The sequence below is a fragment of the Myripristis murdjan genome, chromosome 18 (genome assembly GCF_902150065.1).
Source record: "Myripristis murdjan chromosome 18, fMyrMur1.1, whole genome shotgun sequence".
Classification (NCBI taxonomy): domain Eukaryota; kingdom Metazoa; phylum Chordata; class Actinopteri; order Holocentriformes; family Holocentridae; genus Myripristis; species Myripristis murdjan.
The window spans coordinates 21,496,685-21,509,526 of record NC_043997.1 but is presented as its reverse complement, the minus strand read 5'-3'; the positions used below and the strand labels follow the sequence as shown (position 1 = coordinate 21,509,526).

General features: G+C 42.0%; 1 protein-coding gene across 3 annotated transcripts in view; it reads left to right on the top strand.

Annotated features, from left to right (window-relative positions):
- gigyf1a (GRB10 interacting GYF protein 1a) overlaps nucleotides 1-12,842 on the top strand; it is a 36,100-nt gene continuing 23,258 nt past the window's right edge. For 2 of the 3 annotated variants that reach the window (XM_030075625.1, XM_030075623.1), the window contains exons 1-9: nucleotides 1-267; nucleotides 2,413-3,008; nucleotides 3,173-3,236; nucleotides 8,042-8,171; nucleotides 8,581-8,676; nucleotides 8,860-8,977; nucleotides 9,688-9,796; nucleotides 10,775-10,974; nucleotides 12,580-12,809. In XM_030075625.1, coding sequence (XP_029931485.1) covers nucleotides 3,202-3,236; nucleotides 8,042-8,171; nucleotides 8,581-8,676; nucleotides 8,860-8,977; nucleotides 9,688-9,796; nucleotides 10,775-10,974; nucleotides 12,580-12,809 — 918 coding nt within the window. In that variant the 5' untranslated portion in view covers nucleotides 1-267; nucleotides 2,413-3,008; nucleotides 3,173-3,201. The remainder of the gene's footprint in view (nucleotides 268-2,412; nucleotides 3,009-3,172; nucleotides 3,237-8,041; nucleotides 8,172-8,580; nucleotides 8,677-8,859; nucleotides 8,978-9,687; nucleotides 9,797-10,774; nucleotides 10,975-12,579; nucleotides 12,810-12,842) is intronic. The other variant, XM_030075624.1, reaches the window with a different exon arrangement.

Sequence of the window (12,842 nt, the reverse complement as noted above, 5' to 3'; positions counted from 1 at the left end):
TGCAATCACGTGGTGTGACACGGACGGCCATGTTTCCGAAACACAAACAACAAGAAGAGCAGCGACTAGGAGCCAGCAGACACACTGATACGCAGCAGCGACCGTAGGAGGAGAGGGAAAATAATAAATAAAACACAGAGCACGACTTTCTTAAAGTACGATTCTGTCGAATGAACGTTTACAGAGATTAAAGAGACCAATGCATACGTTTTATTGGCCGTAGACATACCGTGCAGACAGGCAGTCTGATAACTATAAACAGTAAAGGTAAGCCGTGGTTCCTCTTTGCAGCCTGTCTTTTAGCTAGCTGGCTAATGTTAGCTAACGAGCTAACCTCTGTTCTTGCAGCCAAATGTTTGGGATTTCATGGTCGTGGGGAAGGTGCTTTCACCAAGTTGTAATCGCATATGAAACCCTGATATTGTTCACGTTATTTTCGCTGTTTTGTTTACATCGAGGAAGTCTACATTTATCAACGAGCGGCGGAGCGGAGGTGGTCGCCCGCACATTGGCGGAGCAGGCCGGGGGAGACCGAGCTACACACTCCGCCCCCCTCCGCCATCATATCTGGTGTCATTTGAACCTACAAGCCAAGGCCTCTACGACCAGCGCATACCTTATGCTAGGTAGCGAGCTCGGGTTATGCAACTGAAATATTACATATTTCACTGTTAGGATCGATTCATGGACACGGGGGGTGATATTTTCCTACCCCTCTATCCGCAGCCATCCGTTTGAAAGCGGAATAAAGCGATACATCGGGCGAAAGACAACGCTAACTTTAGCTAGTCCGTCTATACGTTAGCCACCTTCATGGCTCAACAATTTAGCATTGTTCAGTGTGGCAAATTTCATAAGTGATGCCACATAATTCCAGCCATAGTTTCATGTTGCATTCTGCATCGCAGCAGATTTAAATAATGTGATTTTTTTTTTTTTTTTTAAGTGTGTGATATTCTCCAATGTGCAGATTCCTGCGCAGCTAATTAAAAGCAAATTTCTGCAGGTATTCCCTCATGGCCTGACCTTAGTTCCTTTAGTGTGAAGTTTCTACAGTGAAAGACTGAAAACCTGTTGCTTGGCTCTCCTCCTGTGCACGAGGTGGAACAGTGAAATAAACATTTTGGTTATGCATGGGATGCAAATTTGGATGTTTGCTCCTGCAGTGCCATATCACATTAATTTCTTGGAGCATTGGAAAACTGAAAGGTCTTGATTTTCTCCTTGTAATTTTTGTATCTTACTGTTCTAATTTGCATGACTTTACTGAGTATTTTCACTGTTTGATGCTCTCAAATGGAAAACTAGGATCAAAAAGCAGAAGTCAGGGTACTAAATGTATAGTATAATCATTACGGCATTGTCAGATGTGATGTCTCAGGCCCTTCTGAAGAAATTTTCAACTCCGTGCATCATCAAATATTATTGTGGCCTACAAAAAGTTGAATTCAGGAAAAGTGCATCAGTGGGAACTTGTATTTAAAAAAAGAAGGTGGTCATTATTAAGGGAGAAAAAAAAATGGGCAAAAACGTCCTTTCCGAAGTCTGAGTAATCTTGGTTATGGACTTAATAGGTAATTTAGTGAAGTCATGGTTCAACAGTGAGGATCAGACTGAAGTCTTATCTAAATTGTTTTAATGATTGATAACGCAGTGAATAATGACAGCAGATTGTTTTCTTACTGGCGTGCTCTCAGTTAATGCAGGCAAGTTGATGTGTTTGTGAATTAGAGAGGAGTTTAACTTGTAGTATATGTGACATGCTTAGATTTATGTTCTGTAAAGAAAATGTTGTTCAAAAAAGTTAATGTAAAGATGTGCTGGCATTGTTGAGTGTGTAAGTGCTCTTGCTGCTGCATTTGAGAAAAGTGAGGAAGTGAAGCATACACAAATATTTACTGTGGTTGTGAAGTTGAGTTGCCTTGGATATTACTGTAGTTGCCATGACATTTGCAGGTGCTATTTCTTATGGACTGCATGCTTTAACTATGAGCTGGTTCACAACATCATCAAAATGGACTCCCTGGATTTCTGGATGGAAAATCCCTGAGTGAAAGAAAGATTGGGCCATGATTGAGGACTAGACTGTTTTGCCGTTTTCATTTATTCTTTAAAGGAGTACAACAATGGTTGTCTCAGCTCGGTGTGCTAAAACAAATCGATCAGATCCAGCCAGTCCCTATCAGTGAGTCAAAGGCAAGCTGCCTTGGAAATAATGTGCCAAGCCTACACAACAGAAAATCAAATCACACTGCCGTGCCTATCACATAATGGGCAGACTGCCAAGCAGTGAGTGAAAGTGTGTCTCACAGGCAGTTAATTTATTAAATGCACACTTAAACATTGTTCTTTCTGTCTTTCTTCTAATCGGTCTTCCTCTGATCCAGTCTTTCAAACTCTGCTTCTTTCCAGTGGTGCAAAAGGAGGAGGACAGGAAATAGAGGAGTTACCTAGAGGGTCTCCGTCGATCCACATTTCAGCTGGAGCGAGAGAACGAGGCACGGAGGGGGAGAGAGAAAGGAGAGGACGAGCGAGAGTCGCGTCTGCTCTTGGCAGCTGTTCCAGCAGCCTGTTTCATTGTTTTGGCTGTTATTTTGTTCCTGCGTTATCTTTTTGATGAATCAGTTCATATTTTTAACTTCAATGTGATATATAACTGCTGTTGTTTAAAAAAAGAAAAACATTACTATTGAGTGTTTTATTTCGTTCCATCATTCAATTCCAAGGTTTTTTTCTTTTTTTCTTTTCTTTTTTAACAACCTTTTTCGGCTGTGAGTAGCACGAGCTTCCATTCTCCAAACTATCGTCGAACCCCATTCTTACCTAGTAGGACCTGATAACCTGGTATTCCTCAAGCACCTGAAACTGGCAGCTATTCTCTTTGTGTCTGTGTGTTTGGGGAGCTCTGTGACCACAGCTAAAGCACCACTCAGCCTTCTAGTCACCTAAGCCTAACTGAAGCCAGCCAGCCCTAGCCCAGTCCAGCCTGCTCCGATCATTTGGACAGGGTAAGAGAGACACAGAGGAATTTGGGTTAATGGGTGTATTTGTAATTGTATTTGATTGGACCGCATTGATGTATCTGATCATACATGGTTCAGTAATTGATTTACATGTTTTGTTCCCGGCAAACCACTACAAACTTACACTTAATTTTTTTTTTTCTCCTCAGATACTCAGTTCTTTGAGGACGTGAGGAATATGACTGCTGAGACTCTTAACTTCGGCCCAGAATGGTAACTGATCTAGTTTCTCCATGTCTTTTTGTTCTTATCGTACCTTAACACAAGCTCTTCCACATGCCTGCCGTTTTCTGACGTGAAGTATGTTGTTTCCCTCAGGACATAATAGATCTGATTTGTCATGTTACAGTTGTTGATTGATTCATGGGGTGTGGGAGAATTTATTTAAGAATTTATCTCCCTTTCCTAAAATATACAGGGTTGTCAGTATACTTAGGGAAAACCATACATCCTCCGAATGCCCTAGGTCTCTAGTTTGTGGTTGTAAACGTTCATGAGGCTGTGATTATCCGTAGAGGCCACAGTATGTCATTTTATACAGTGATGTCAAGTTTGAAAAAATGGTGCCACTACAATGAAATGGCTACTATGGGGGCTGGCATCATCACACATAAATCAAATTTGGCTCATTAAATCCACATGACATGATTCCTTAGGTCAACTAGTTTCATCTGATACCAGTATCCTCACTTTTTAATAAGTTGAGAATCATGAAATTGATATTAAAAAAATTGCAATACTTAAGTGAATCAACGTCCCCCCCATCCCCACCCCAACAGTTTTTTTTAAAGATTTTAAAGTAAGAGGTTTATATGTGCCAAAGGTACAATTGCAGATATGCTAGGATGTTTTTTAGTGATGACTCGAGACAATATTGCTTCATAATCACTCATAAGAGTAGAGGATGATTAAAAAAAAACAGCTTGTAGAATAATTTCTGGTATAAACAGGAGTACAAATGGGACGTCCCACATGCTCAGTTGGCTAAGGAACGCACATTAGCTGGCTTTCCACTGTCGTGCTCATCACGGGCATGCTAGTGTCTGCCAAGGACAGTTGCCTTTTCATTGCCACCTCTGGTCTTTTCATTGCACCTCAGTGGGGCTACATCAGGCCCAGTTTCCAGGTGCTAATGGCCCACCAAATACCCATGGGCCAAACAGGGCTAACCGAGGTTTGAGGCGGAGTTGAGGGTTTACCTGGCTTTCGGCAAGGAGACAGGTGTAGCTGATTAGTACAGATGTCAACATAGCCGACTGGCAGTACTGGTCAAACGAAGACATTAGGGCTCTGCTCATTATCTGGGCAGAGGATAATGTCCAACACCAAATTGACGATGTTTGCCAAAATGTGGATGTTGTGCAATAGATAGTGAGACAGCTGGCAGTAGTGGGGATCGAACACACAATGGGACAGGTCCATGAAAAACTGAAAAAAATGTAGGTCTCAGTACAAGGCAGTTAAAGCACACAGCACATAAAGTGTTATCCGAAGGGGAAAAAAAAACAGTTCCATTCTGCATTAGTTAGCTGCTGCCGGGTCAGACTTGACTCGCCCCCTACTTCCCACTCACAAGCATTTACACTGACACAGCATGTTGATGGGCGGATTATAGGGCAAAACTGCAGGGCTGTCGGCACAACTGTGGAAACACGAATGCTTTTTGTTCTCGCAGATTGAAGCCGCGGGCCATTAGCACCGTCTGGCTCCAAGAAAGCCCTAGCTCGCAGTGCCATGGCAGTGGAAAGCCAGCTATTTTAATTGTGTCATCTAGGATTGAGTTTGGCCTGGGCCCTTGTGGTTTGACGGCCCCCTCTTACATGTCTGATCTCTACTATGACCTCAAATAAAGGCAGAATGCCCCAAAATAATCTTTAAACAAAAGCCAGCCAGCAATGCTAGGAACCACTATCAAAGCATTATTATTCAGCATTTCTCTTGTAATTTCCTGTTTCTCAATTTGCAAGTATTTTTGTAGCATAATCAGAGTGCAGACTTGCTACTTAGCTTTGTGCTTTCAAGGGACATTGCACACTGAAATATGTCAAGAAAATGGTAACATAAATGTGCACATCCCCTCAGCTTGTCTCCATGTGTTAACGCTGGGGCTTGCACTTTCCTTGAGAAAATAAATTGGCAAGACCTTTCAGTGGAAGAACTCTTAACAATGAATGCAGGATAACACATGTAAGATCACTTACGATGGTCAGTAACACATTTCATATGGAAACAATGTTGGGGCCGTTCTTGAAAAGCTCAAGAAGCCAATCAGCAGAAAACAGAGCCTGTTTATATTGCCCCACAGGACTGTGGTTTTGACAACTGCTACACTCATAAATCATACATTTTGTCGACTGTTGGCATAAGTGTGGGTTTGCTGGTAATAAATATGATGTATTTATAGTGAGTGAAGTCAAATTTAGCACCGGTAGTAAAGCAAAGCTACTCAGGCAGGATGAGGGTTTGTACAGAGGGTGCAAGAGCTGTAGCTTGAAGGAAGATACCTGTAGACTACGCTGTAGCACTAGATGAATGGTCACAGTACTGACTTTCCTTCTCGTATTACTGAGGTGAAAGGCTTTGCTTTTGCCCCTAATAATGCCCCCTCTAGCATTTCTAGCAAACATGTCTTTGAGTTTTGCAGCAAAAAGCCTGAAATGCATCCTATGCTTTACATTCTGACTTTTAAATTGAATAATTACCTAATGAGATACATGGTTCTCGGTGACAGAAAAAATACAGCTTATCCTAAACTTTGCAGCTATGCAAGGGATTATGTCAAAAATTGTAAAAATGGGCTTAGAATAGAATAGAATAAAACTTTATTGTCCACCAAGGTGGAAAGTTGTCTTTGGCTCACCAACACAGAAGACAGACAGTACTAAAATACAGAGACACACATCTTTGCATACACACAATAAAAAGGCAGTACAATAGCCTGCATCAAAAACAATTAATAAATGTGAAATGAAATGAAATTATGAAATTAGTCAAGGTCAAGATGATGGCATTGTGGTGTAAATTTTCTGAAAGTTGTGCATATGTATGATTAAATCCCTGCACTTTTGTATGCTTTATATAAATCCAGGATGCAACTTTAATAACCATCACATATGCCTATAAACGTTATACCCATAAATCACTAAAGCTAGGGCTTATTTCAGCTATTCATAAGGCATTAACTGTAATCATCAGGATTTCAGTGTGCTTTTGGTAAAGGGGAAAAAAATGCCACATTTTCGCTCATAACTTCCATGACTTCTGAAAGATTGTTTTACGTGTAATTGCTAGCTGTGGTAAATCCGCTTTGACCTGAATTCAAAATCTCAGTGTAGTCACAACACTTTTCTATCCATTTTTCTCCCTCTCTCTCTCTCTCTTGTGCCGCTCCTCCTCCTTCTCAGTAAATGTTTGTGTAGAGATTAATGGGAGGCGTAGTCTCTGGTTTGGTAGCTCTCCATCTCTAATGGCCTGTGACTGCTGTGTGCATTCTTGGTGCAGCGCCAGCTCGGCAGAATATTCCTCCCTTCACACATCTGCAGCAGCTTTTTCCTCTGTGGTCCTTCCATCCCGCTCCTCCCACCCCTTGCCATTGCCATAGCTTGACAGTGCCCCGTCCTGCTACCCGGCCAGCAGCCCCACCAGTTCCACCAGTCTCTGTATGCCTGTTGGCATTCCAGAGTTATTTTTACCATTTTAGGGTCTGTTGGCAGTGGAGGCAGTCAAGTATGTTAATCGTCCCAGTGGAATCCACAATGAATAAAATCTTCCTCGCTCTTGGGTTCATGCAATCAGCATATCTTAACCCGAGCTTTCAGCCTCCAAGACATTCATGAACCTAATAAATGTAAATTGTATTGATCTAATTATGCATCAATATCTTTTTCATTGTGTATTAACTGCTTTCCCCGCACCTTAGCAATGACTCAGCTGGCTGAGCAGTAGAAGCAATACAGATTTTTATCCTAATGGGGGGAAAATGTTAAGATTGTGTTCACTGATCTAAATATGAGTGATTTGTGTGATAATATACAGACAGTAAGAGTATGCAGCCACCGCACTGGCATTTTTTCCAGGTCTCATTATGCATATTAGTCTCTGTTGCGCTTTTTTAAAAATGATTGTTTTTCTACTCCGTTCTGTGCTGCATGTTTTGCTACTTCTCCTCTTTCACAATGCATTCTTTCCCTCCTTAGTATTACTTCTACCTCTTATAACCCCCCACATATTACGCACACACACACCCCTTTGAGTTACATATGGTTTTGATGTGGGGCTCTTAGTCAATGTGACACACTGTGCAGAAGCATGTGAATGGAGCCATTGTTAAATCGCAGGCCTTGGAAGCCAGCCTGCTAGTAATAGCATTTTAAAATGAAATCTTGAGATTGGAAAGCTAATATGTCATCTGTGTTTAGCCAAGTAAATTCTACGGGACCTGCGTAGGAGGATGGTTGATTTGTTACAGAACCTTCAGTGAAGTGGATTTTTTTTCCCCCTTGTGCAAGATGGATGCTATTAGATTTTTTTTTTTTTTTTACCCCAATCCAGATAAAAATGAATTCTGTCAACGTTTCACAATAGCACTCATTTTTTGTGCAGAGTGCCAAGAGGGGAATTCACACCAGGCTATTCATACCAGTAATTTCCTACATTACATTTCATCTAAAGGCTGTAGACAGAAAAAAGGGGTTTCTAGAGAGATGCAGTTTCAAAGGCCTAGTCTGTTATTGTAGCATGACGCCCCCTGTTGAAAGACTGTCTCTTCAATTCTGGCTATAGTTAGGTTGTGGCTCATTTGAATTCTCATGTATATACTGGTGCCTTGATGCTGTTTTTGAAATACAATATAAAAAGTTCAGTTTTTCAAAAAAGTTAATACTCTTCCATACAACCCAAACCCCTCACAGACAGCACTGAGATGGCCAAGAAGTGTGTTTATTGAGGTCTGTGCAGGAGATTTTTAAAGCTAAACAAAGATGGGCTTTTCTCTGATACCTGTGCTCCTCTTTACCCAGGCTCCGTGCACTGTCCAGTGGGGGGAGTGTGACATCCCCCCCTCCTTCCCCCGCCATGCCAAAGTACAAGCTGGCCGAGTACCGCTACGGCCGAGAGGAGATGTTAGCACTTTATATCAAAGACAACAAGGTGAGAAGCGGTGATGTGCTCATTTCTGCTCCGAGCTAATGGAACTGCTCAGATTTTTAAGAAGAGTGACGGAACGTTTTAGCAGTGCTCGAGGAAGTCAGCGGTGCTAAAAATACTCAAGCAACTTGCAAACAGCATTTTAAAATATAGCAAATTGCTATAAATGGATTTGGATGTACTTTTAGACAGCCATGTTTTTAAACCCTCTTGATTTCTACTATCATTGACAGAAGCTAACAATATCTCAAACAGGAGTGCATGTGCTTTTTATTTGAACTTAAAAGACTCTTAAATCCTAGATTCTCAAAAATAGGCAGTCATGTTTTTGCTGGTCAGGTAAAACTAGCGTAAGATTCTTTTTTGCTTTGAAATTGTAATGTGCTGAAATTGCCCACGTTTTGTTTTTTAGGTCCCAGAGGACATGCAGGATAAGGAGTTTGCTGCTATTCTGCAAGATGAGCCCATGCAGCCACTGGCACTGGTGCCTCTCACTGAGGAGGAGCAGGTCTGCAACAAACGCACACTCGCAAGCACACATCCATGCAGCTGTTGACACATTCCAACTCATCCTATCGCACCAAGATACACACTTGGTTCAAAGGCAGCCATTCTGCTGTGTGACAGATGTGGCAGTGAGCTGACATTCCTCACATTCCTCCCTTTTGCTTTTTCCATTTTCTCTCTGCAGAGGAACTTCTCCATGTCTGTGAACAGTGTGGCAGTGCTGAGGCTCATGGGTAAAGGAGTTGGTGGGGCCACCCCGGCTGGAGTGGTCAGAGGACGAGGGGCCACACGAGGAGGTCGAGGTGAGACTATAAAAAAACAAACAAACAAAAAAAAAAAAACAGTGAGACACCCGGGACAAACCTGTGTTATATCTCTCATCATAACCACAATTAAACACAGAGTGAACACAACCTAAATCACAGTCACAACAAATCCACAAACTGACATCAGTCCAACTGCAACAGAAACGCTACCCAAAGCCCTCGGCTTAAACCACAATGGACATTATCCAGGGAAAGTAAAACAGTTTATTCAAGCCATCCTTTGTAGTGCTTTTTCCCCTTTTACTTTTGCCTTCTTGATGGAGCACACTTCCTCTTTGCCTGTCCAAATATTCCTCCTTTTGTCAGGCCACACCTGTCCTAAGGCCGCCAGGCTTATGAAATCACCTTGTGCACATACGGCGCTGTTGGCGTATGAATGGCCAATGTAAACACTCAGCGTCCGGTTCAGGGCAGCCAAGGAAACGACACATTGTGGTTTTCTTGTGTGTTTGTGTGGCTTTCCTATCTGCAGTTTGGAGGAGATATAAACAAATGAAATTGCTGTGTAAAATATAGTTAATTTAAACAGTGAAGTGTTCAAGCTTTATGTTTTTTTAAAACAGTTGATCAAAAATGTTCTCACACAGATGATGAATATAATAGATAGCTTTTTGTGTATGCCCTTTCTTAAAATAAACGACAAAATAAAACAGTAGTATGATGTAAAGTGTGTGTTTTTGACCCAGGCCGAGGCCGTGGTGAAGGTGGATTCTACCAAAGAAGTATTGAAGATGCAGAGGTGGGGTTCGGCCGCAGCGTCCGAGAGATCCACCGCAGCCAGAGCTGGGATGACCGGTAATAAAAAAATAAAAAATAAAAACAAAACATATCACTGTCTGTCACCTCTCTGCCACTACCTCTGTGCTCTCTCTGTGTTTGGGCTATAAAATTAAGTCTACAGTCCTTAGAAAGTCTAAAAATGTCTTCAATTCAGTTTTAAGTTTGGCCTTAAAAATCATTTAATAGTCTTACATTTGAATTGAAGAGGTGTAAATTCCTACGTGAACAGTTTTTTTTTCAAATTTCACTTAGCCATTGTCTAATTTCTTTTTGTCAACGTTAGTCAAGCTCTACTGCATGAAAGTCAACATTTCTGTTGTTACCAAACTCTAAACCTGATGCTTTCTTTATACTGATGGTTTACACTTAATCTGTGGGCAAAATGTTGAAGCTTATTCTAACTCGCTTTCTATTAGATTTTATGTTACTTTTATAGCCAAACAAGATAACTTACTTAAGCATCTGTACAGAGAAATCCACAAACATCTTTGGGAGTTACCTGTCCCGTGTTCAGAAATAATCATCCACTCCAGCAGCAACTTGCTAGCTAAGTTGTTTTACTCTTAGCTCTGTGTCTCTGATAGTATCATGTACCTTCCTAAAACTGACCTCTGCTGAGAATATAATACTTACCTTTACACTTACCTGCAATGGTCATTTGAATAAGAAAAAGATACCTTTTCCCCAAAAAATCTGTCTTAATTTCTTTTTCAAATTTACCTTGAAAAGTATTTAAAAAGGACTGAAAATGAAATTTATCCTGTAGACATCCTGCTTAGAATTATTGTATTTTACTCAGAGTAAGGTTGGTACTCTCACTTTCACAGGAAATTGTTAAAGGCTTGATAGCTCTAAAACAATTATCAGCTCCACCACTGCTGCCACTTAACAGCTGTTAGAAATTCCTCTAGTGCAAAAATGAGCTAATGTTTCCAACTTGCTTCTTGCCCCTCTGCTATGATTTTTCTCTCTCCATCTCCCTCTGTCCCCCAGGGGTGAGCGTCGCTTTGAGAAGCCGCTGCGTCGGGAGGTGGGGCGTCCCGGCTTCGAGGAGTCCGGAGGTCCCGGGGGCCCAGGGAGGAAGGAGTACACAAGGGCCGACAGCGATAACTGGCGCACCCTCCGGGAGGAGCAGGATGAGGAGGAGGGGGAGCCGGGCAGCAGCTGGAGACTGGCTGGACCCCGCAGGGATGGTAGGAGAAATGCACACTCCTCTATGGGCGTGTTCTCACTATTACACTTTTGTTCCCTTTAAACACATTTTGTTAGGCAACCTGCTTGCACAACGACTAGCATTCAGCACACAGTTCTGTTTGCAGGTACAACTCTCTGGCACTCACCAGAAACTCCCACAGCTCTCCTACTGTGCTTGCTTTTTATCATCAGAGTAACTACTCCTACCAACGTTTTTCCACTGCTGCGTTCTCTATTTTCACTGTGGTTCTTGTTATTGTAAATGGCCAGCTGCCTGTGTAGTGTGTAAACCTTTATGAGTGGTCAGACTGTGTCATGTGGCTCTAAAAAATTTTTTATCTATCATTAGAAAGTGCTCCATTATGATTCAGAAGAAGCCAGGTGGAGCACTTGCTCTGAAATGACTACGTTTTGTCTGCCTTGAGGGCATTGGCTTTAATCTACAAAATGGCGATGGCAGTTTCTCAAAAAAAAAAAAAAAAAGTCTGGCAAACCCAGATTTTTGTCTTTAACGGGCTAGTGGGAGTCCTCGTTGCACTTTTGCACTTTATTTTTTAGAAATAAAATATTCTGTTCTTTTCAGACAGTGGAAAAGGAGAAAGGGAGACGGTAAATCCCAATACTTAACCCATACACAAACTTGGACAGCTAAAGTCATTGACGTATTTAGTGTTTGGTAGGGCTGCAAATAATGACTATTTCGATGGTTGACTAGTCATTGATTATTGAAACGATTTGTCAGCTAATCTGATATTGAATTGCAGGATTACCAAATGGTTCGTTTTTAGCCAGGAAGCTTTTAAATTTACTTGGAGGTTCTTTTAAGCATGTTCTAACCAACAGTAAACACAATATACACTCAGTGGCAACTTTATTAGGTCCACCGGTATAATCTAATACAATCCAATAAAACTGCTCTGCCATAAAGTTTACTTTTATGATGGCGATAATGCTCAAGTTTTCTTTTTGTCGCAATAATAGAGGTGTTCAGGTTGACGTGCCTACTTTTCAAATGTTGGTGTGTGACCGACATGTTCCTGTGATATGCAAGATCCATTTTAAAAATCGTGCAGCCAGTCCTTATCTTTGCAGGGTTTAGGGTGGTTAGGGTTAGAAATACTCCAGACTTTTCGGACACGATGGTGTTGCCATGGCCGCTGCCATTTTGCTACATTTTGTGTTAACCTGTTGCTTCTTAGTCACTGTTTGGCACACCTAACTCTCAGCAAAGATAGTAACGATGCAAGATGGCTCACCCCTCAGGAACTCTGCTCCAGAAAACAATGTCAGGTCCACACACAGCATGAAAAACGCGCGATGATATAACCAACTAATAATCAACAATTAAATTTGTCAGCAGCTAATTTTGCCATCAATTTTTTGACAATGTTGATTAATCTTTGCGAACTTAGTGGTTAGTCATCACCTTGGCCCCTTAGTCTAACTAGAGTTTTCTGTAACTTTTTCTGTTTTTGCCACTGTCCTCTTCTTCTGCAAGTGTGTTTCTGGACTTTGTTACTTCAAAGTTATTAATGTCTGCATTCTCTGGTTCTCACTCATGGCGGCTTCAAAGCTGATGACAGCCTGTTCCCTCTCTGTCTCAGATGGTGGTCCTCGCTCAGCGGGCTGGCGGGACCATGGCGGTCCAGGCGAGAGTCGCCGCAGGAAGTTTGATTTTGATTTCCGGGATTCTGATGGTCATGGTGGTGGCCGCCGGCGTGCGGGAAGCGAGGGCCTGGAGGATGACAGGGACGGCCTGCCTGAGTGGTGCACAGATGAGGAGGACGGGGAAATGGGCACCTTTGACTCCTCTGGAGCCTTCATGCCCATTAAGGTTTGTGTTGGCATGGCCTCATATGCCCATAAT